Consider the following 25309-nt stretch of genomic DNA (forward strand, 5'->3'; position numbering starts at 1 on the left):
TGAATGAACGTAATGGTAGCAGTCACAGACAGATTAGGATACAAAAAACTGTATTATGACTATATTCTTTCATTAATAATACTCTGGTGATTATTGTAGCCCGCTTTGAGGCCATTTCATTTAGCTTCCTCGTAAGTTTCTGCTTTTACTGGGGGAGAAAATAAAACACCTCCACGCTATTTCTCTGCTGCTCTCTCTTCAAAACTTGCCAACAAAACTGTATTGTTAACTGGAAAAGCAGAAAGAATGCATGATCATTACCTACATCAGTAGTAAAACGGTAGTTCAAGTCACAAACAGACTTAAACGCTAGAAATCAAAGCTTGTGTATTGATCAATTTCTCTGTGTGACTCTTCTATGATTACTTTAACTTCCAGCAGTCAACAGAAAGGCTGGCAGAAGCTGGAACCTATGCTAGATTTAACAAAACTCTTAACTTTGTAAGGAACTGTGAAGCGGGACAGCACCCCAAGCCCACACGCAGGCGGCGTGCTGGCGTCTCACGGCCTCACCGTACCGGGGTGGAAATCAGCAACATCCTACATTTTTTTTTCCCCTAGTTGTTCTTCAGGAGGCCACGACCAGCAAAGCTCCACAAAACAGCACCAGAGTCGCAAGACGGACAGGATTTATTCCAGGCGGAGCCAACGCGAAGAGACACAGCCCCGCGGAAAGAGAGCCCGGCGAGCCCCGCGCCCTCCCCACGGCAGGGAGAAGCCCCCTCGGCTCCCACAGCAGCACAGAGCCCAGGTGCACGACCCCCTCACCCCGACACCCCTGACACTTTGCCCGCCCCACCACAAAGCCTCCCCCCGCAGGGGGCCGAGCTCCCCTGCCCGAGCTGCCCCCTCAGGAGGCGAAGAGAGGCGAGGCGAGGCCGCCCCCCAACCCGGCTCCCGCTACCTACGACATGAGGGCGCCTCCAGCCGCCGCCTCCCGCAGCTCTCCCGCCCGAGCGCCGCCGTGCAGCGGCCAAACGCCGCCGGCTGGAAACGGAGCCGGGAGGGCGGTGCGCGGCCCCGGGGGGCGGGACGGGGGCGGTGGCCGGGGCGGGGAGCCCCGGGTCCCTCAGGCGGCCGGGCGGTGCTCGGGGCCCGGGGGTCGATCCCAGCGCTTCTCGGTTCCCGGGCCGGTGGGGGCCTCGGGAAGGACGGGCCTCAGCCGGCCCCTCGTCGGGCTGAGCGGCTTGGGGCTGAGCCGAGCCCTGAGGCCACCGGGACGGAGCTCGTGTGGTGAGGGGAGTCCCGGGAGCTGCCCCCCTCAGCCGGGAACCGCGGCGGCCAGCCCAGGAGGTCGGTAGGTGCCTCGCCGAGGAGGGGACTCCGAGTTCCTCACACGGGTTTTTGTGTGTTGGGACCTGGGGGCTGAAATCACGCAGCGCTGTTCTCCCGCCGAGCAGGGCTGCGTAGCTCCCCTCGCTTTGGTTTTTGTCCAAAACTTCATTTTTTTTCCGCTCTGGGCCGTGTGCTGCCGGCCCCAAACAGCTCCCCCGGAGCTCCGAGCCGTCTGTGGCGGCTCTTCCCGTCAGAGCTGCAGCCGCGGACCCATCGCTTGTAACAGGGAGTCCGAGGGGCGCGCACGAGGGTGCGCATTTTATAAACTAGTTACTGGAAAATTAACATTTATTCTTCTTTTCCTCCTTGACTTTAACCTACTTCCGTTGTGTGTGTGTACCGCTGGTGCTTAATTATAGTGACACCCGTTTGCAGGAACCAGACTGTATCGCGGTGTCCCTGTGGGGTCCTTCTAATGCCAGTGTAATATTAAAGTGTCAGGCAGGCGGTCTGTGTATTATAAATAGGGTACTTCATCCATGATAAGTGATTATTATCTTTCTTTCCCAAGTGTAAAAGACCTATATAACTCAAGAAGGTGAGAGTGATTTAGGCCTCCCAAGTAAGAATCCAATGAGTCCTGAAGGGGACCCCGCGATGCTGTTGTCTTGTTGCTGAACTTGAGATATTCAATTTATTATACTGGAATATATTTTCTGAAGTCAACATTGGGTAAAATAATATGAGAAGCTGTTAGACCAACAGTACAGCACGATTTAGTGTCCCTCTGTGGTGGTCTTCTAAAAACCCTAATCACCTTTGGTGGAAGCAGAAAGCTGCTGTTGAAGTTTACTGGCCATTAGTGAGCAAACAATACTAGTTACTGCTTTGAATCACTTCAAAAAAATGTTTTTTCAAAAATTCTTTTACAATTATATTGGTAGCATTCTTAAAAGTCCTAAGGCAGTTTTGTACGTGCTTAACTTCAGACTTATATAAGGAACAGAAATAAGTAAGTCTTAAAAATAGGATTAAGTGTTTAACTTCATGCTTGATGAGTTAAAATTTTGACCAATTTTACTATTGGCCATTCTTTTTAAGGAGTTATAACTGTAAAAACAGAAAACAAAAGCCCCTTCTGATATGGGGTGGCAACAGAAAAAAAGCACGTCATCAGTTTAATAATTGTGTCACTTTTTAAACACTAAATGTTATATGGTGTTTACGACATTACACAGTATCATTGCTGAAGCTGTATAAGACTACCCAGTTTTTCAGCTAGTTCAGAAGATGAAAGTCAACTTTTAGGTGATAGAGGGGACCCTGACAAATACACAGTCCAACGTCAGCACACTCACCTGTCATTTTCTCTGGAGGGCAAAGGGGATTTCACTCTTCTGCTAACACCAACAAGAGTAATAGGGAGTCCCCCATCACCTGAGTCAGTCGTGATCACAGACACAGAGTAAGTACTGTATCAATTTACTTTGTTATTGTTTTTTGGTAAAAAAGCTTTTTAAATTAGTCTGTGCCTCCCACAACCCATGGCCATGCTTAAATTGGCATCTTTTCCCCAAACCACTCTATTTTTGCTACTACTGTTAACCAATAGCAACAATGAGAGAGGCACTGGCAGCAAAACAATCACAGGTATGGTATATGGTATGTTCGTTCATTTTACTGTTGTGACAAATTGTGCAAAATAGTGGTGAGTTCATCAGAGCCAACAAGTGCACTTCTGTACAATTTCTTCTGTTGTTTCTGTCATTAGGAGAATGTAGCTAGCGTGGCAAGAATGGAAATTCTAGTGGAAATATGTTATAAGGACAAGACCTATTGATTTATTTCTGAACGCGGATAGCAATGGTTTGCATCACAGATGATAACTTGAAAATTTACTATTATGCTTTCAAATAACATGAACTTGTAATCACTGTGGCATCAAATGTCTGAAATGAAAATAAAATGCAATAAAAGAAAACCTTTTACTGTCAATAACGAACAAATTGTGCATAAGAAGTAGCTCAATAACTCAAGCTATTTTTGTTTGTAGGTAAATGCCATGAGATCTGCAAATGTAGATAAGTATCTCATTTAGAAAATGGGAAGCATTCAGTCTAGATGTTAGGATAATTTGTGCTAATCCATGTATCCGAGGACAAAGAAGACTCTTATCAAGCAGGCAAAAGAGTAACAAATTCTAACTGTGATTGTGTTCTTTGCAGAATGGCCAGCAGTCCTGAGAACAATGCGTCCCTCTGTGATCAGAAAGTCACACACTCAGAAAGTCCTCAAGGAAAGAAGTCCCAGCAAGCAGAGGAAGCAATCTTCTACAAGAACTGCCGAGCAGCTTATCTAACTGTTTTAAAAAGCAGTTTAGAAAATATTAAATCAAAAGAACAACTCCGTTTAGGTAATGATTTGATTTTTTTCCCCCCATAACTATTGTGTGTGGTGATTGCCATGGGTAGTTTACTAACAGCAGCCAGTAATTCAGCAGTGAGAGTGTCCCAGTGCATAAACTTGGAACCTGCTTTAAGGAATTTACAGTAGTTTTAGATAGGGTTCAGATTTCAAGCGTTGGTTGCCATATCTTTGAAGACATGTCCATCACTCACCTGTTGTAAAACGTGTCACGCAGTGATTCTTCAAAGTTTATAGAAACTACCATTCCTCAACGGTTTTCATTTTCCTCAAATCCTTAATCTTTGTTGCTAGGTGTTGGATGGCTCATGGAACTGGGAATAGTATACAGAGCTTCTCAGCTCTAAATCACCGCTGTGAAGGGGCAAAAGTCAATACCAGCTGACAGCTTACAGGGGACCTAAGTGAGTTGTTTAACACCGCCAAATTCGATGGCAGCATTGTTGCTTACATGGGGTGGACATAGGTTCTGCTTTTGGACTGTGACATTTCTGCAATAGTTGCTTTTCCCTGACACATGATTAAGTGGGTTGACCTCGGTTCAGTTTCTAGTGGACAATTACCCCTATAATCACAGAAAATCACAATGGTAACTGGCATTGAGTGACACGGAGCTTTGCAGACTCGTAGGAGAGGTTTTGTCAGAGGTGTGGATATGATAATTTACCATCCCTAAAGATAGCCTCACAGATCAGTTTTAAGCTACTTTGAGTAATATGTGAAAATGCTGCCTTTCCTATACCAGATTTTTGTGACCAAATGGATTATTTCAGACATTGGCATTTCGTAAGAATTCTTACTCTTATTAAAGTTGCCCGTGAGTTAAAATGTTTCCATAGACTAAAATGTTTTTCTCCCCATCTGTATTATATCTTTGTCCTTTGATGAAAAGGATTATTTGTGTTGTATGTAGTAGCATGGGATTGTGTTAGAGAACCCATGAAGTGGCTTTCAGTCCTATTTTCTACCTGGAGTTTTGCGGTTATGTGAAAATCATAGCTTACTTTATTGAAAAGAAATGTTTCTAGCTCACAGAGTTGACAAAGAAAGTATGAGACATAAACCTTCAGTTAGATGAAAAGAACCCAAATGTGTCATTTAAAAAGTCATCGTTTTTTTTTTGATCTTATGGGTTTTGAGGTACAGCTCATAATACGCTTGGGATTGTTGATACTACAGGTTGCTTTCTCCTCGTCAATTATGATGCCAGTAAGAGGTGTGCGCGTTGTGGCATTGCAATCCTTTGTAAGGAAAAACAAGCAATGACTAAAGATAAAACCATGCTGTGTTATCAAATCATTTAATTAGATCAAAATTCTAGTGACCATATTTTTTTTTTCTGCATACGTGAGGAAACATTTCTAATTGCTGCATCGCCCATGCCTAAAGTACACGAGGCCTCCACATGGAAAGCCACCAGCACAAAAGCTGAGTGTACTTTTTGGATCCATTGATTGTAGCTTCTTTCCCTCTGCCACCACTTGCAATTCTACCTGCTAGACTTAATGTTATCCAGGCTTTCTGGGCTGCAATGAAAGTGCTTTTATAACATCCTAATGGTAGTTTTGGGTAATCTGGATTTTAAAATAGGAGTGGTGCGAACAAGTGTCATCTCTTTTATATATGGTTTGGCTTTCATCTCTATCCATGTGGCACTTTGTACGTACCAGGTGTTTGGGCATTTTGGTTTCAAGGTCAACTCAGAAAAGGCAAGTAGTAGCTCAGGCTCCCGGTCTTTTCAGAGATATAAAAGAATCTGCTTATTTTAAAATGTTAACTACTGAGAGTTATTATAGACTTATGCTGCAACTAAAATTCTGGCAATTATCATGAGTGGTGCTACCTTTGAAGCAGCTGTGACTACATGCTGTTTGGATCGCAATCTAAACTATACAACATTCCCTTAGAGATTGGCCCTGCAAAATTTTACTTGTAGGAGTTGTGTTTACTCACAGATAGTAGTTTCATTTCCTGTGTTGTAATATTACTTAGGGTATTTCACAGAATCAATCTGCAAAGAAGTATAAATAAAAGGCTCAGTCTAATTGAACTTTCAAAACCACAAACTCGGGAGACATAGCATATAGCAAGTGCTGATCTCTCAGGTTATATAAAAATACAGCAAATTTGAAGGGTACTCTCTTAAATGTAAGTGAATAGTGTGCTACAATTGCTATGTGCCCAAGGTTACCGTGGGTAAAGATGTAAGCTTTAAGCAAAATAATGGTTCTTGTGATATTTTTGTGTTATTAGAAGACTGCTGTCCTGTTTCTTCATTTTTGTGTAGAAGAAAGTGGTTCTCAACAGCATGGATGTGTCATCTCTGTGCCGGATCATACGTTGTGAGGGATGATCTAGAATGCAGGCCTAGAAACAGGCACTGCCTGGAACAAATGTGCTCAGCTGCCCCTCAGGCTGCTCTGAGCTGCCTGGTACTAACCACAGAATTCAAGGCCAGGGAAGGTCACCGTCAATCTGTATCAGTAGAACGCAGGATTGAGATTATAAACAAAACTGTCTTTTAGAGCCAGTTTTCCCTTGGATTGATGGTGCTAAAAAAATAAAAATAAAAAAATATCTGAACATGGGAAGTAATTAAAGGATGTTTTGAGGTAACTCCTCCACTGACAGCTGGAATATGTACTTAGCATTGTGTTTTATTGTTCAGTACTTCAACAGGCTGGAAGAAATCCATCTCAGAAGACAGTTAATAAATACTGGACTTCACAAACAACTACACTGAATTTTGATGATTTTTGTACTATTTTAAAAGAAGAAACACCAGCCACAAGAACTGAATTGCTTGAAGCATTTAGGAAAATAGACACAGATAACACTGGATATATTTTACACGATGAACTTTATAAAATTCTTACAACAGTAAGTATCAGATGAAATTTAATTATCCATTTGTAGCCCTTAGTAGAGATTTTGGAAATTGGATAGTAAAACTATTCTTGATCAAAAGAATCAATAACTGAGTCTTTTTTTCCTTTTTTTTTTTACTCCAATTTTGGGTCTTATTTTCTGTGGTCATCTACGATCTTTCTTCCATTTCGTACATTCCGTATAGACTTTCAGTTGATAACCTGTCTGTCCATTTCAGCAGTTGCTCCTTGATGGTGGAAACTGGCAGAAGGACGTTTTTAATACTTTCACATACTTTGCTGAAGCTCTATCTTTACTGCAATGGAGCAGCAGAAGGGGAAAAACACGTATGTGTCTCTCCCTTGGTTCAGCTAGCACAAATCCCTCTATTCTCTACAGGGTCTCTCTGCACCCCTTTGGGGTTTTCAGATTTTGCGAGAGAGTTAATGATATATGTTTGCTGTTCTCCCCTTACAAGTTGTCTATGCATATTCAGATACAAAGTTTAAAAACTAATGACATTTATCTACGTTATACATAAAATATTAAGATTAATGTTTTAGTCTTATCACAGCCATGATGTTCTGTCACTTCAGTGATTTCACTGGATCCTATATTTAGTTCATCATCGTCTTAGGCTGTGTGGGGTTAAGTCAATACTTTGGTTAGAGATGATGCATTGTCAATATGAAGCATGCAAATGTTGTAAGGTTTACTTGTATATGTCATTAATATGCCTCAAACTAATGACATATTTTAAAATATCTGGAACTTTTTATTTAGCTACTGAACCATATTATTGGATTTCACTGTATAAAGTGAAAGGTTAGAAACGCATTTTTTAAAATAGCAGCTGAGATTTTTGTGGTATTCTGAGATTATAGAAACCGAGACAAACACCAAGGAGCAGGAACAGTTAAAAATTGGCCAGTAGTAGAATTCTAGTAGACTGCTCAAAAGTGAGTATAAAACAAGTTTAAGGAAATGCAGAGGAGAGCAAACTGGGACAGAAAGAAGAAACAATTTACATACTGTATTTGTTGTGGTTGACCCAACAAGCCAGACTCATTTATTCACTTTGAGCGTAGTGGCAGAACCTTCAATCTTCATTCTGCATGATCAGAAAGATAAAGTTGCAACGGTAAGGAAACATTCTTCATATAGGAGAAGACAGAAATAACAGATGTTGAGTGCTACTGTAGTTATGCCATGAAGATCCATAAACCCTGAAATGTTACAGAAAGGCAGCGCATTGCTCTGTACAGACCCAGACCGAAGAACTTACTAGACATGCCTGCAGTAGCAACTGGTGCTGTTCAAAGAGGGGGAGATCAGGATTAGGTTTGTTGCAATGCACTGTAGCTCCAGGACCATATATCCACATCACATGTTTCTCAACAATGAAGTTCATGTTAGATTTTGGTCCTGGTTTACACCATGCATCTATAGCTGAAAAGTGACGTGGAATAGATTTCCGTACAGCAGTTGCATGCTGCTGGGTCGTTGCTAACAGTCCCACGCATCTGTATAGAGGAAATTGCTGGAGGACCTTGTGGAAGACATGCTTCCTGAGAGGTAAATCTTTTGGCCGCGTTGGAAGTGGGGTGCTCAAGATGATATTCTGAAAGGCGTCTTCAGACGTGGTTCTGAAAGAAGAGAAATTGCTTTGAATGCACACTAATGATTCCAAACATAAACAGGTGCAAGGTGAATTCATACCTGAAATAACCCTTCTAGTGAGCTCAATTGCAGATATAGAATGACCTACTGTAGGTGTCACAGGGTAGTTCAAGTAAATGAGTGAGAAAGACTATTACGAAGTCAGATCTTGGTTGTCAGCATGCTGTATTACAAGTACAAATGACTGAGAACAGGTATTCCCCAGCTTATGGAAGATCTGAAATTAAGTGTCATTCACGATGGCTTTCCGGAAGGCACCGCAAAATTGCGTAAGCTGATGCAATTAATCTGTTCAGTATGTAGTAGCATTGTAGGGTCATATTTTTTTTACACTGTTGACCTCTATTTTGGTGATTCAGATCAAAATCCATTTAAATGTATTGCAAGACAAGATTTCCTGAAAGGATATTAAAATAATCTTCGTGTTTTTATTGAACGTGTGCTGTAGGTAATCAGTATTCTTCACTAGAATCCAAACCTGAGTTGTTTTTTGTTTGTTTTTAATTACAGAAAGGTGAAAAAATGACTTTGGATGAAGTGAGCGCTATAACTAACCTGGCTGATTTTAACTGCAGTGGCAAACTCGACTACAAGAAGGTATGGCAAACAGTGATATTAGGTGTTCTTGATGTTACGGGCAGTAATGGTATTATCAAATGCAGTACATACCAATTCCGTGTGTTGGTCCATCGATGACCTTACCCCAGCCCACCAGCGCCCTATGTTCTGCAACATGGTATGTCTTCAGGTATGTATTTCTGTTTCCCTCATTTTTTCTGGCAGGGTACTGCCCTGGCCATTTTCCTTGCTGCAAGTGAACCTAATGCGTTAGGCAGAGGCTAATAGTAAGTGCAAAGCCTAACAGCATGGCTGAAAATAAGGGTTAAAGGAATGGCAGAATAAAGATGAGAACTGAAAGCAAACTTAACTTTATGAGAATTGCTGTGTCTGTGATATTTCACAATTCTTTGTATGGGGGGACAATATTGTATATGTTGAGCATCTAATTTTCAAGATGCAGCATCTTATCGATTACTGACAGCATCTCTAAGCAATGACTGACATATGGTTACTAATGTTACATCTTCATTCTTAAAACTGAGAAAGAATGTTTTGCTTACCGGATTGCCTTTCTTTATCTCAAGTTTTGTGACTTATATATGGCAACCAGTGAGCAGTGCTGCAAGACTGCACTAGAGAAACTGGAAATTGATGGTCGATTGAAGCGTCAGCAGTTTGGAAGTCAAGGTGAAACTTCCACTGAAGGGATCACGCTGCCAGTATTGAAACCATCACCAAAAATCTCCAGGAAGACTGATCACAAACTAGCACCAACAAAAGGTATTTATTTTTCATAATGGGAGCTTTCGGTGTTTTAGAGGTCGTGTTCTGGGTCAATGAGCAGTTGAGTATTTGCTTAAATTTTCTCAGATTAGTGAGGCTGTTGTTGACTAACATTCATTTCTACTGTGGCTAAATGTCTCAGTGGGATATCTGATTCTCCTGTTCAAGTGGACTTAGGCTGCATCTATTATCTGAAGCTGTCAAATTGTTAAGGTTGAATTTGGTTGACTCTCCTGTGACACAGTCCAGATGGAAGAGAGAAAAAAGAATGCACAGGGTGTTGTAACATACCAAATTATTTATTTCCGTTCCACATGAGAGATGAAACCTTAAACATCCACGAATAAACAGTCTGTTTGTTTCAATTATTGAGGCCACTTTTCAGGAAGAACATTAAGCTCTCAGACTGATTATGCTCGAAGTTATAAAGGTACTTAAAAACTTTCCCAAACTCGAAAAAGGTTGCAGGATAATGGACTGTAAAGGTACTACATACAAGATACTTGTTTTTGTATGGAGTGTATACTGTTTAAGTTACTTCGATTCTAAGAAATACTAAGGAAGTGCAAAGATGACAAAACAGCAGTGAACGCTGAATGTATGTAGCTAAATCAACAACTGTACTAGCAGAGTTGCTCTAACATAAGGAACCAGAAAGTAAAGGCCTGGAAGTAATTGCTTTGGGCACCTGTGCGTTTGAAGCAGGTTAAACCTATCCAGTTAGGATAGATTTACCTTGATTCCAAGGTAAGTGGAATCCTGTGGTAACAATTTCTTGTCCTTCAGGCAGATTTGGATTCCAAGGTTCTCCATTTGTATGCCCGTTCACCTGGGATGCACAGTCAGGGAAATAAAGATGTTTGGCTAATGAATGACTGTGTTAAATTATTGTAAGGGAAGTCAGTTTATCAGATTGAAGTTCTTGTTATCCATTTTTTTTTCTGTCTCTGTAAGGCTTTATGACAAATAGCACTAGAGGTGGGATACAATAATGCAATAATAACTAAATATCTATGTTTATAGGTGACAGCAGAACTCCTTCAAGACCCTTATCAGCTCAAGGTTGCAAAGCATCCGTTTCTTTCACTGTCAGCATGGGTGCCAGTAGCAACAGAAACACAAAGCTAATTGAGCCACACACAGTAAAGGTATCATGTAAGCTAGTCCTATTGAGATTATTCTGTTTTCCTCTAGGCACATACGTTACTGCATTTTAAATAAGAAACTGTTTTTCTCTGATTTTTCGCTTATGTTTTATTAACAGTTTGTCAAGGGCAGCTATAAACTATCAAGAGGTTTCCTGATACGTGTTATTACTAACATTTTTATATACTGTTGGTTTTGCTGACATCTAATTATTGAAAATAATTTTTCAGGTGTGAAGGTTTAATAGAACAAAGTGTGTTTTTTTATAAATGAAACCACTGTTGGATAAAACGTTTAACGACTTTTTGAGAAATTTAAAATTGAATAATTTATTAGGTTGGTGAGAACTTTAAATGCTTAAGTAGTCTGAAAGATTGTGTATCATAAACCTTTATATGAAAGGTAATTGGAAATAAATAACAGATCTCTGAGCATATTCAGTTTGCTGGGCATTAATTTGTAAATATATGCTGTAGCTTGAAAATATTGATTTTTAGTTAGACTAATATGTCCTATCAGTATTTTCTTTTAAATAAATCACTCATTCAATATAAATTCCTGTGGGAGAAAGACAACAAAGTCACTTTGCTAAGTCAATATTTGTAGAGTGTTAATATTGATCTTTTTCCTTTGTTTTCCCTTTCTCGACTGAACCTTTACTAGTTTTCTTTCAACAGAAAATAATAGCTGTAGAAACATAAAACATTAACTGGAAACTGCTAGGATACATTAAAAATGAGCACCTTGAGACCTCCGTATGAAAGGAAAAAAATGGTTATGACCACATAGTATAACTGCTGCTAGAAAACTGAACTGATTGTTCTCATGAGTTACATTTTTGTTTCAAATAACAACTCTGTATTTGTTATTGAACTCTGAAGTCCTTTATATCTTCGGCATTGCTATACAGTGACATTTGTTCTATATTAAAATTTAAAAACATAATCTCAGAGGAATTTTTTGCAGTCTGTTTAGGTATCTGGACCTCCATGCAATTTAACCTGCAATTTCACCTTGTTCAAACATGATATGTAGTATACAAAACCATTGCGCAGTTTCCCAATATTGGATCCCTCTTTCTTTGTACAAGCCAGTAAGAGCTGCCTCGAAAAAAAGCAGCTGCAGATATTGAATACTATTGATAAGCATCATATAAAAAATAAATCAATCAATAAACATGAATTAGTTTAAGTTGAACTGCTAAATATGTTAACCCTAACTATTAAGGACCCAATACAAGCTCTGTCAAAACCAATGAACATATATGCAATGAGTCATTTGAGCTATGGACTGGAATCTAGAGCTCACAAATTCTTCTTTTTTATCTTATATGTAGAAAATATATTTATTCTGCATGTTAAATAAGAATAGCTGTAGAAATTTAAAACATTAGCAGGAGACTTCTAAGATGTGTTAAAAATGTGCACCTTGAGTTCACAGTATAAAAGTATGTAGAAAAGTAATTTTTTTTTTCTGCAGTTCATGTGTCTTTTGGGGACAAGAAGTAAAAATTGTGTGGATGCCCCATCCTTGGAAGTGTTTAAGGCCAGGCTGGATGGGGCTTTGAACAACCTGGTCTAATGGAAGGTGTCCCTGCCCATGGCAGCAGGGTTGGAATTAGATGATCTTTAAGGTCTCTTCCAACCCCAACCATTCCATGATTGCCATTGTGAAGTTGGACTGATTCCAATTTCACTTCTCTGGCTGAAGATTACAATGAAAGTCAAAACATGGTGAACATCTACACTTAAACACTTCAAAACCCATGGAATATGTTCATAGCACGTTCTTCCGTGTGTTTTCTTTTTCTTTTCCTGTGGAGTTTTGTGACATATTCAAAGATGTAAATAATTTGAGAATAAGAAATAGACAAATACAGAAGTGTAACTGGTGTAAACAACACACTGACCTGTTGGGCTTCATCTGTAGCTGATTGACAGGTAACTAATATAGTGCTGATATTTTATTTTTTTTTCCCTGAAAGAAAATTAAAGTAGAATAATTCAGGTGGAAGAGAACTTCAAAGATCACCCAGTCCAACACACAATCATCATTTAGCTCCCTACATTTACATCTCTGTTTCTAGTTTGACAATGATAATTTAGAGAATATAGCACCACCTTATGCTCTCTGTGAGGATAACAGTTTAGTATTTGGTTTCTAACACATTGTCAATCTTTTACTTAACTGTTTCTATAGAATTCGGTGAGCTGTTTCTATAGAATTTCTATAGGATTTGGTGGCAAAACTGTGGGCCAGGACTGAAGGCTCTTAAAATCATGAGTCCCTGAGTAATTTATATTCTTAAGAAACGTAGAGTTCTGAGTAGAGAAATATAAATTGAGGATCAGAGCTGCATGTGTTACCAACTGTGTCATTTTACACCCTGGGTGTACGTGCACTAGCAAAGTCCAGTTCTTGCCTGACACCTTTAGGTCATTGCCTGCAAAGTACCACCAACTGAGCGTGAATGCATCGCAGTGAGGACTAACTTTAAGAGCTGTGAAATGAGACATGGCACTCTGATGAAGACTGTTTGGCCTTAAATTGAGTTAGGAGTCAGTCTCCTTGCTGGGAGCTGCGTGCAGACCTTCTGCAGACCTCCACTTTTTACAAGCTCACTTCTGAAATCCGTGTTAATTTACCTTTTACACTGAACACTCTGCATGGATAAGTACAGCCACCGGGACAGAGCTCTCTGCTGAGATTACACTGAAAGATTCCTTCTGCTAGGCTGTGCTCAGAAACTTAATCTTCCCTTGCTAGGAAAATAACTAGAAATAATGGACTTAATCACAGAGAAGTAAAATCAAGAACATCTTCCTTTCTTTGAGGCATACAACGTGTCTATAAGGACTTTATTTTTCTTTTGCTAAACGATATTTGAAATTGAAAATAGTGACTTACTGTTTAAAAAAAAAAGTTTTGAAGCTTGTAGCTGTTTTAATATTTTAGCAAAATGATGGCTTCTCTAGGAACTGTACTATTCACAAACACTGCTATCTTCTATTTATGACTTTCCAATGGCTTTAACAGAAGCCAAGAAGAATCACTTGATTTTACTAGTACTTCTGTTTGGCACTCATCTGAGCAATAACTCCTCATTGTTCAGCTAATCAGTTATGTTTTTTGCTTGATTGGTCTGATGGAAGTAAAGTAGCAAAACTGCAGTGTTTCAGTGATAAATCACACAATTAGTCGATTTCGTGAATACGGTTTGGTTCTTCATGGCAATTCAAATTTCATTTCAACCATTAGAGCATTGGGGTAATCTGTACATTTTGGAGCATTTTCGTAAGTAAAGCAATGCTACTAATTGGTCTGCAAAACTTGACTATGAAAAGGCCTATGTGAGAAAATTCATTTTAAAAAAGAGCAGAAGATCAGTGCTACACCTTGTGGTGAATTTTATGCAGCATTCATTAAATTATCAAATTAATATATTTCAGAAAAGGAGTCTTTATTTTGATAAAAGATCAAGGCAACGCCTAATGTTTCTTTGGATTCCAGGAATGGCAATGTGCGCAGTCCAGAGGATGCTTCTACTTAGAAGAAGATGGTGAAATCATTAGTCACAAGTACAGGTTGCACATACCTCAAAGGTCTACAGTGTGTATTACTATCAAGCCTTTAAACCTTCGTCAGGTAGAAGGTAAATGTATTTGTATCTCTTCAGAGAGTTTTCCTCTCTAAAAAATATTTTCTTTCCTCCTGCTGATACAAATTGCCTTTTCTCTCTCACAGTATTTTGTGATATTTTGCAATTATTGCAAAATTTTCATAAATTTTGCAATATTTTTATAATTAAAAAAATATTTTATACAACTTCAGAAGAGAATATGATGTAAGTTTCCTAAAATCCTTAATTGTAAATATCTGGGATCGAGGAGCCGTAGTATAAAGAGACCTAATAAGTAATCAGGCTCTACTAATTGTAGAAAACAGTGAAATATATAATAGATTTTTTTTAAAATTACATTAACAGGGATCAATGCTGTAAATACAATAGAAATATCGATTTTGGATTTCCAACAAAAAACAATTTGGTGAAATTTAAAGCATTTGTTTTGGGGATTTTTTTTCTTTTAGGAAAATCTTGTCATTGGTTGTCAGTGGATACTGCTTTGTATGTTCTGAAGGAAAATGAAACCCAAGAAAATCTACAGCTTGTGAGCTTTACCGAGCAACAAAACAAAGAGGTTAGGTGTTTCTGTTATATTCCTATTTAATTTTTCTATACCTTCAATGTATGTGTTTTTGTTGCATGGGAGTTCTCATATGTTTGGAAGGAATTCAAAACTGTACCTAATCAGGCTAAAAGAGAGAAGAAATGTTGTTCTGTGCTTGTTCACTTTCAAAATGGACAGAATTTACACAAGGTAATGTGTAATACCGTCTTAGTTATGACCTTTGGATGGGGTGAATTGAAAGCCACGTGTTTGGAATTTTAATGAAGTGCCTGTGCGGGCCTTATTATAAAGTAGTGTGTTGGCAATTGTTGCCAAATTACTGGTTATCCATATAGATACTCTGTGGAAACTGAGTTGTATTCATGCATAAACAAAACAAAAAGTAATATTTGTTACAATTCCCTTTAATTTTCTTTCTGCTTGCCGTATATAAGATCTTAAACATCATGGTGCATAGAACATTCCTATAGTAGGAAGAAGGGAGGAGAAGCAACTGGTACTCAAGAAAGTATTCAGCTTGCTTCTTAAACCCTAAGACATTTGTGAATTTTTACATAGGAGGTTGCTAGTTTGAACACACCTGATAAATCATGGAGGAAATGAAAGACTCAGTGGGTTTTGTCAGCTTCATTCTGACTGCTTTTGTTCTGAAGTTTAAGATTTGGAAAGAGTTACAGATCTGAAAAATGGTAGGACTGCTATTAGACATTTACAGTAACAGTTGTTCTCCTCTCCTTTCTCGTCCCAAACATCTTCTAATTTTTATTGCAACTAGGAGATTCACTAGTTTTTGGGTCTTCGAAATGACATGACATGGCATCTAACTGTAGGCATTTTTTTTTTTTTAGGAAAGAATCTAGCATTACCAGTGCTTTCAAGTAATTAATCACCTTTGTTTCACTATTACTAGTAATAAAGGAAGGTATCATTTGAGAAGTAACTTACAGATTTGTCTTTTTTAAGAGCAGATGTTTGGATGGAAAGGGGAGCTTGCATCAGGATTTTACTGGCTACTTCCATTCACAACGGGCTGTAGGCTGAAGAAGGTGAAAACACAGATTACTGGAGAAGCAAAGCTGGTGTATAGAGGTGAAGACAGTGAACTAGCTCTTACCAAAGAGTGCCGGTGAGCCATTTTCTCAAATAGGCATGGTAGCTGCTACAGAAGTATGCACTCTAAATAACATCTAGCTTTTTATAAGCTATGTTACTGAAATACTGTTGTGAACTGAATAGCTATCAACAATATTATGAAACAGTAGAAAAGTTTGAAGTATTTGGAAATAGTTCTGCCTTTTTCATCTTTTAGAGCAGTTTTATTGGATATATTTGAAACAATTGATTTGGATGGAAACGGCCTTCTGAGTTTGGAGGAATACAATTTCTTTGAGCTGAGAACTAGTGGTGAGAAATGCGATGAGGAAGCATGGGCTGTATGTAAAGGTAAGTTTGTTGCTGCACTTGATACAACTAATTAGAGCTATAAATCTACTTGCAACCTGTTTGTAGCACCCTATTACGTATATAGTGGTATATAGTCTGGAAGGGCTGAGCATTCTGTATCCTATGCTAAGAACAAGAGAAGGGGGTCCTTGGGAGTGTAGTGATAGGACAAGGAGTAATGGTTTTAAACTAAAAAAGGGTAGCTTTAGGTTAGATACTAGGAAGAAATTCTTTACCATTCTATGATATTGTTCTCTTCTCCCTCTCCCCCTCTTTTTTTTTTTTCCTTTTCCAATCTCCTGTCCTTTGTTTTGCTTTCTTCTGGTTTGTGTGCCTCTGACCTTCTTTTAAGAAAATTCTTCCCATTGCTAATTGCAAAGTTCTGTAAGTTAAAGATGTTACGGCTGCGAAAAAACACAGGTTTTCTAATCACAGATCATATAGTGAATTGGGCTATAACAGGTATTTATTGATTCAATTTTCTTTCTGTAGTTTAAACAGATATTGCTTTCATATCTCACAAGGTATTGAGAGGGGCATTTAATCATGTAAAGTGCTTACAAGGGCATCTGGAGCTTACTATGGTTACCTAGAAAATTAGACATTAGAAAACACCTATTTCAACTATATAGTTTTTCAGATATAAGCAGTTTTTTCATTGGAAATCTGTCTTTCGAAGGTTTATATATGGTGTGTCAGTTTGTCCATGTTGTGCTATATGAGAGCTGTGAGATTTCTGAGGCTTCCACGAGTGAGATGGGGAAGCGGACAGATAGCCGAGCTTCTTCCAGCTGTACTTTGTTTTCTGTCTGCAGATACATCTTGCCAATGTTACTGGACATCCTGCCAGCTTGCAGGAGCAGCATTGGGCCACAAATGTCAATTTTGAGAAAAAAGGAATTCTGTGACATTGCAAAGGCCTTTAGAATTGACATATTCACCTCATAACAGGGCTAGGAAAACATAACCACCAGTGTCTGTAGGCTGCCCTGATAACACAGTGTGTGGAAGCAGTGGTTTCAAAGCATTGACAGTTTACCTGAAGTGACTGGACAAACTGGAAATTCAGAAGCCATTGTATGAAAACTAGAAGTTTCTATACAAAATACATGTTTTTTCTGCAACCCATGTCTGAAATACCTGTATGGCGTATCATCACATACCAGCCCATAGCATCTGTTAGATACAACTGCTTTGTAGCCTATGACACATTGATTAATTTGGGCCAAAATACCTGAGATCTGGCAAGTTGTGCCAACTGTTTCTCCCCAAATCACTCAAAGATATTGGATTTTTTTTTCCTAAATTATGGACAGATCATACAAAAATACTTTTCAATAAATCAGTTTCTCTTTCATCCCTTTACATGTTATTCCCCACTTGATTGCTTTGTCAGTGGTATGCATTTGTGAACTAGTCTTAATGTGAGTAGGAGGGGGGTGTGGGGGTGTGAAGTGTGAAAGAGGGGAAAGAAGAGAATATGGTGAATGTATTACCAGGTCATTAATCAGTTGAAGGGTTCAGACGAATATCATAAATCTTGACACCAAAGTTCAGGCCATTTATTACAGCATCTGTACCCTTAGATAGATTTATTAAATTGGTAATCCCTTTTTAATAATATATAGTAAAGATTTAGCATTGTTATGAAGATGAGAAAACCATTTTTAAAAATCCCTGACACAAGGACATTTCAATTATGTGTTTGCTGACATTAGAGTGGTCAATCTACCATATTCTATCAAGAGAGGGCTGTTAGGATTACTGGCATTTTATTGCTTTTTAAGAACTAAGTAAATCATTTCTATATCAAGGACCTCAAGCACTAAGGGTGCTGGCCCCACCAGACTTTCATTTCCCATTCCTAATATACCCTATTCTGCAAATCTCAGCCACAACAGATACTGCTGGCAAATAAATAAATAAATCAATAAGAATTATTTCTGTTTCAAAACCTCACCCTCTCTTAGGTAATACAAGGGGCCAGCTGTTTCTTGTCATTATCTAAAATCCACAGTGAAGCTCTGCAAAAAGCACGCGTCTTATCAAGGGCATTCTTTCCCAAATCGTGTTTGGACAGCCTGAGGCTGCAAGACGGCTCCATCTTGGAGACCTCATTACCATTAAGTGGGAGTTTGGCTTTGGAAAGACAAAGGGTGTTTGCAGAGAGCTCAGACACTGAAGTGTTACCTTCTATTTCTTTTTAAACAGAGAATTTTGATATGAAGAAGAACGAACTAACAAGACAAGGATTTTTGGATCTGAATCTCATGGAAGCCAATGACCGTGAAGGGGATCCTAGTGACCTTTGGGTCACTTTATTGTCACTGGGCTACAATAAAGCATTAGAAATGACAGAGGTATGGTAGCTGTATAGCAAAAGTGATTGCTTCACATACAACTTGCTGCACGTTTAATTGCAGTACTGTTTCTGTCCAACATAAATTGATTTCAGTAGGTCAGTGATCCAGTTCAAACATTCCTAATACAGGATTTACACCAAGACTTTCAGTCAGTATCGCATTCTTTTTCTTAAGATAACCCTATTATTGTTGAAATAGAGAATTCACCTTTTGCCTTAGAGAAAGACAGTATTTTGTGGAGTTGTACAGGAAGGAATCTTCAACAGGTTATACCTCTTGAAAGAATTCGTGCACCTTGCTGGTGAGCAGTAATAAGAAGACAGTGACCTGGTAGAACTGTGACCTGTCAGCCAACCTACAAAATGCAGGACTTGCTCTGTTTAAAAGAGTTGTTTTGCTGGCGCAAGCCATAAAAGAAGCAAACAGTCACAGAATCATAGAATATCTGAGTTGGAAGGGACCCACAAGGATCATTGAGTCCAACTCCCACCCTCTCAGTGAAGAACCTTTTCCTGATATCCAGCCTGAATATCCTGTCATGATATAACAAAAAAGTTACTGTAATGCAAACACGTTGTTACTGCTTACAGTAACTTGAAAATTAATACAGTAACATCAGATGGAGAACAAGGGGACTAGAATGGATTTAGAAAGTATTGGAGTGTGTTGTGTTGACTAGGATAACTTTGTTTTTATCAGGATTGAGTTCAAGATTTTCAGACATGGCCCAATGTTGCCTTTCACAATAGTGTCTGAACATGTTCAACATAAAATTTTAATGAAAGGGCTTTGGGTGGCAACTGTTTGCTTAATGAACCAGGTGTTATTTCTTTATTTTTTCTGTGTGCTTATAGGTGTGTTTTTTTTCTTTTTTTGAAACACTATCAGTGTTGGCGTTAATAGTTCTCACTAAAGAAAGAGGATATTTTGAATGAAGAGGGGAAAAAATATTAACAATTCATTAAAAACATTAAATATGTAGATAATTTCATAATTCGTTTTTCCCTCCAAGAAAAGATGGCTTCAGTGAAAATGCGGACATCACGGTGAATGATTATGTAACAAGTAGCACTTTCTCCTTTTCCTGCAAGTATGATCAACATTGCAAGTCCAAAACTGTCTTTCTGCATTTAACCCATAAGAGGGAGCTATCCTCTAAGAAAGATGAATTTTGAGGAGGTTTTTATCAAGTTAGATGTATCTTGTAGATATGTTGTGCCTTATTATTAACTGTGGTTCGTGGCTATAGTTTTTGCTTTCTAAAGGAAAACGTAACTTTCTGAATGCTTTACTTTTTCATTTAAAAATGTGTATCTACTTAACCTGTGTCTGTAATTTAACCTCTTAATTCCTGGATTTTTGAAGATTTAGTATTTGATATTTCAGGAACATTGAGCCTAACAAGTTCAAGACAGTACTGAAAAATCCTAGCGGTTTCCAACAGCCTTTTGAAAGAAACCAAGCTGCTATTATTTAGTCTAAGAAAATGCAAACTCCTGGTTGTTACGCATACTATTCTTAGCCAAGATACGGCAAGAGCAGAGTGCTTAATGCAACATTGCGGATATTTTAAATCTGTGTGAAATGGCACGAATAGCAAGAGTGTGACAGGTAAAGCAGACAGTTCTATTTTGGACACTGACATTCGTATGTCATCTTAATTCCTGTATGTTTTGCTATCTGAGGAAGGAATGGTTATGTTGGAGTGGAAGCCACCAAGCTGTGTATCGACCGTACTGTAACTGGCACGAAGAACATTTGTCTGTCCTTACCTTATGCTCAATTTAAAAGATCACCGCAGCTTCAGGTTTTGAAATTTTACTATTCAGCGACACACTTACATTTGGATTATTTCTCTTCAGAGCATATATGCAAATACTTAAGAACTACGGATGAAAATCTGAAGGGAAAAACCAAGGGTAAATTAATGATAAAACTCTTTTTTACTCCATTGCAGGCATGCCCCTTTGTCATTGACATCTATGCAGAAAAATGCAAACCCAGAATTAAAGCCATATATCTAGAGGCAGGCAGCTGGCAACTCAACAGGGCTATTTGCAAGTCTGTTGTTAATAAAGGAGATGCCAAAGTAATGGATGGCTGTGAAAACGTAATTGTCTATACCTACAGAACAGGCACGCGAATCACTTCTGTTATTGAAAATAAGGTACGGCATGATACTTCTGTAAGGTACTTCGTGTTAATGTCCATTATTATTTATCTTCTTCCCTCTGTGCTTCATTTTTGAGAATTACATTTTCTGATAGCAAGTTTCTCTATCTAGTTCATTAAAAAAATAACTAAGTGCTTGATACAAATTCCTTTTTGAGATATGACTCGGTTCAAAAGTCTCAAAAGTTCCAGTGTTTTTGGAAAGGACAGTTTATGGTAATGAGGCTCTGTTAGCAGTGCAGAATATTTTTCTTCAAATTTCAGTTTTTCAATATTTTGATGATTATTGGAGACAGATTTATAATAGAACATAAATACTACTAAGAACAGGAAATAGAATTACAGAAAGAGCAAAGACTACAGCATTTATATTTTCAGTGTTTACGGGAAAGTGATTTGCATTGATTGTGTTTTAGAGGCGTAATGTGGATGAATTTTTAATTTGCTAGTCTTACAGGTCTACTTCACTATTAATCCGTACTAACAAATGTAAATCCAGGCAAAAGTGGTTGGTGAGGTGCAGAGATTTTAAACCTTTTTGCGTAGATCCAAGTGGATCTTCTTTTCATTCTCAGTTTCGTTTAGAACAGGAACCTTGAGTAAATAAATGCCGTGCAGTACGATGGTAAACTTACGGTGCTTTAAATCTTAAAAGTTCACAGCAAGAAGTATATTTTTAAATGGACAAACATGCAAAAGGGTGTGGGTTGGTGGACTAATATTAGGACTGAATGCTGAGGCTCTCTGGAACCACAGGTTTAGATGTGCACTTCGCCCTTTAGGGTAGATATACTGGAGTTATTTATATGTTTGGGGATATGTCAGAGAAGGAGACAAGTTCTCTACTGAGGAAACTGGATGCTGTCTGGTTAAAATCACTGACCGTTACCATTTACACCATTTCATAAATAGCTCTGCTCTGCATTGAAGCAAATCTCATCAGAGAATTAGTTGGCTGGAGACTTTTTGTATTGTAAACGTCTGGAAAGAAATAATAAAAATGCAGTTTTATTTATCTGCCTTCTAAGCTTTCCACAGTGTAAGCAGTCTGATCATGTCTTCAGTTATTGTGCTGGTGATTTCAATGGAAATAATTGTGTCTTTGTTATTCTGTAATTAAATTAAGAAAATGTACTATACAGGGTATAGTAGCATGTCCTTAGGCCTCGAGTCTGCATATTGCCTGGGATAAACTGGTGGTTAAGGAATTTTCCATTACCTCAGCTTTCAGTTTTTTATATATTGGATCCTTCTGGGAAGCATTTGCACACCTTTAGTAAGAGTGTCTGTTCTTTGAGTGGCTGTACTTATATTTATTTAGTCAGATATTTTTTAAAATCTCTGCTAAGGTTAGCTGCTTTTCTCAAGGGAGAGTTTGGAACAAACCATGAGCAGCAGATTGTGATGGGTCACATCTTGACGAGCATCTCTTACAAATACCTGTGTGTGGTGTCTTTGATTTGTGACAGTCCAAGTGGTCATTTATTTATGAAAGGAGGTGAAATATGAAGGAATATGAATACTCCTTACGTTGGGCATTTCACGTCAGTTGTTAGGAGCCTAGTCTCCACTGAATGCCTACATGGTTGGTGAGAATTTGAGAACGTATAATATGAGCTCCTGAGGAAATGGCCTTTTGCTGGAGGGTTAGGATTTTTGAAAAGTAGAATGGCTATACAATATCAGATAAAGATTATTTTAAGTCAGTGCCCTGTCTCCAAAAATGTCCTGCAGGGGATATTGCAGGTACAAAAACTGGGTAAACATCTAGCGACACTTCTCCAGATCACAGTCCTAGCCACTAGTGATCTGCAACTCAAGGACTACTTGGGACAGAAATGTGTTCTTTGTGCTTAAAAACCCTCCACGTATTTTTTTATTATTATTTTTATTTATTTATTTATTTTTAGTAAGAATTTGTCCAGTCACCTTTTGAAACTATGTAAAGTTTTAGCATCTGTAACACTGTGTGGCAAATAGTTGTCTCACTTAACTGTGCTCCCAAGTTGCACCTTCAAAAGTGCTGAAGTTAATTCAATCAGCCTTAAGTGACTTTTGAGAATGGATTTGGGCTCTGATGATGCTAAGGTACATTTGAAATTTTTACTCTTCGGAGAGAATAGCCATCAACATCCTGAAAGTCCTCGTACCCTGTAAAAATAGCATCGTTGAGGAAGTAAGAGGATTGTGTGATTGTTACATAAAGAGCAGCCACTTAACCTTTAAGGCTAATGAGCTTCTTCATGTTTTTTCATTTGCAGTCTGAAAACAAAGTGATAATTCATGTCAACAATGAGCAGAGTAAGAACTGCCTAAGTAACAGGGGACTTACCGTTTTTGCTGTGGAAGTGGCACCAAAATCCATGACGGTAAGATTTTTCTAGTTTAGCCAATTCAAAATCTGAGCAAAAAGCAAAAATCATGTGACATCTTTGCAGTTTCCTTTTGCAAGTCTTTTGTCATGATAAAGAGCGTGTGGATAGTGGAGAAGTCTGTTTTCACCACCAGTACAGATCAGATACAGCTCTTGATATTGCAGAGCTGCAGGCATGTTTGATGTATCCATGTTTCCCAGCGCAGATTGCTGTATGCAGCTGTTCAGTTTTTCATACATGTATTGAACTGAAACAGGCACATGTGCCACTTACTGATACTTTTTAATATTATTTTTCTAAGGCTGTGTTTTTTTTTCCTTAACCAATTTTAATCAGATATATAGATGGCTTTGAGAAGCACACCAAGAATGTGCTAGTCAGAGGCAAAAATATGGTGATATTTTTCTTTATTCATTTATGAAGAAAATCCAGTTTTTATTATTCTAAAGCTACGGTCTCTTTCTTTCAGTGAAGAGGCATCCAAACGATTTTATGTTTCACAGCTTTCTAGTGTGGATGCATTCAGATCCACTTTAATCAGTCCCAAGACACTGGCAGGGTATAGGCCTATTTTAATATTGCTACTGACAATTTAGATATCTATAGCCTGCTCCTGTAAGGTGTTTTATTAATTTTAATTTCTGCTTCATTCAGTACAAATTGTAGGCTCAGCATCCCTTGTGGATTTTTTGCTGTCATGCAATTAAATTAAATACTAAGATCTCATTAGAGATGCTGAATGTGTGTCATTTAATGTTTGTGATATAAGTTCTGAAACACTTAATTTTGCTTACATAGTATTTTAGGTATCATACACACAATTCTTCAATAAACATCAGTTTCACCTATGTTTTCTCTCTTGTATGCAGGTTTCTCAGCATGTGATGCCGCTGAACGAGCAGGAAGAATGGCTTTACAATTGTGTACATTCCCTTTTACGTTAAACATTCTAGTTAGAGAGCTGTTTCTTGGCAGTGTTCAAACTAAGCCACGATTTATTTTTTTTTTGGCAGCTTCTGCTGGACCATTTCTAGTCTTGTCCTTCTCCAAAGCTGGCTGCTTCTCAGAGTTTCATTTGTTAAAGCCAGTGAATCACATAAGTACTTATTTATTTCTGGAATCCCACTTTTGCTAATGGCTTTTAAGAAACATGAATAGCAATAGCATAGGGATGGAATAACCGTAAGTATGTAAAATCCTTTGACAGAGTAGAATATTCACATACTGCCTAATGAAATACATTGGCATGAAAACGTTGAGAGACACTAAAAGTGAGTACTGTTCAGTAATATAGCTGACAGTTGCAACATAATTGTGCTTTATAAGGGCTAGTTTCCCTAAGTATGCCCTTATTTTCTGTAATATGTAAGGTAGTTCCATCACATGCTGGAACTGCTTCACTAAGAAAAAACTTTCGTTAAATTGGTCTGATGGATTCCTGATTCAACACTCCTGTGATTTTTATGTGAGAAATATAAAGGGGTGGGGTTCTTTAATCACCTGGTAAAGGATTTGATTTTTTCTTTTTTTTGATATTATTTTCTTTTATTTTTGTAACTTAATAATACTTATCTTACTTTTTTCTAAATGATTACCAACTGTTTTTATATTCTTTCATATAAAATAAAGTCTGGCTTTTCACATGTGATAAGGAAATAACATTCATTGAGGAAGGCAATTTTATTTTGTGCTCCTGACTGTTAACTGCAATTAATTATTTCAAAGGTAACTGAAGCAAGGAGGCTAAAGTCCACTAATATAGGCTGCAATAGAAATGAGAAACAACTTCGAGGTACTAAAAATATCCAGGCTGTTATGTTTTTCTAGTTCCTTTAAATGTCTGTTAATGTAAAAAATGATGACCCTGGTCACTGGATGCTTAAAAAGTGCTTGAGTTTAAAATAGCCATTAAATGTATGTGACCTCATCTGCAAGGGCAGCAAGAAGTCCTGAAAAGCTATATTTATCTGCCAGCAACTCCCGTACTCTGGTGTTGCTCTGCTGTAATCGTACACTGGGAAAGTAAATG

General features: G+C 38.2%; 2 protein-coding genes across 4 annotated transcripts in view; one reads left to right on the forward strand and one right to left on the reverse strand.

Moving 5' to 3' along the window:
• ITGB3BP (integrin subunit beta 3 binding protein) overlaps window positions 1-999 on the reverse strand; it is a 29218-nt gene extending 28219 nt beyond the window's left edge. For both annotated transcript variants that reach the window (XR_014587490.1, XM_083846560.1), the window contains exon 1: window positions 909-999. Coding sequence is in view for 1 of the 2 variants with exons in the window: in XM_083846560.1 (XP_083702686.1) it covers window positions 909-913 (5 nt within the window). In the remaining variant the exon portion in view is untranslated. The remainder of the gene's footprint in view (window positions 1-908) is intronic.
• Window positions 911-24928, forward strand: EFCAB7 (EF-hand calcium binding domain 7). Of its 2 annotated transcripts, none has more exons than XM_083846555.1 (14): window positions 911-1297; window positions 3501-3688; window positions 6368-6579; window positions 8758-8844; window positions 9393-9588; window positions 10615-10739; window positions 14248-14389; window positions 14827-14936; window positions 15896-16053; window positions 16237-16370; window positions 18582-18730; window positions 20691-20900; window positions 23167-23274; window positions 24150-24928. In XM_083846555.1, the coding sequence occupies exons 1-14, from the start codon at window positions 912-914 to the stop codon at window positions 24222-24224; spliced, it is 2280 nt and encodes a 759-aa protein (XP_083702681.1). In that variant the 5' UTR covers window position 911; the 3' UTR covers window positions 24225-24928. The 2 variants fall into 2 exon arrangements, with proteins under 2 accessions (XP_083702681.1, XP_083702682.1); XM_083846556.1 differs by having other exon boundaries at window positions 1041-1293.
• Window positions 24929-25309: the final 381 nt, after the last annotated feature.

The sequence above is a fragment of the Anser anser genome (genome assembly GCF_964211835.1).
Source record: "Anser anser genome assembly, chromosome: 8".
Classification (NCBI taxonomy): domain Eukaryota; kingdom Metazoa; phylum Chordata; class Aves; order Anseriformes; family Anatidae; genus Anser; species Anser anser.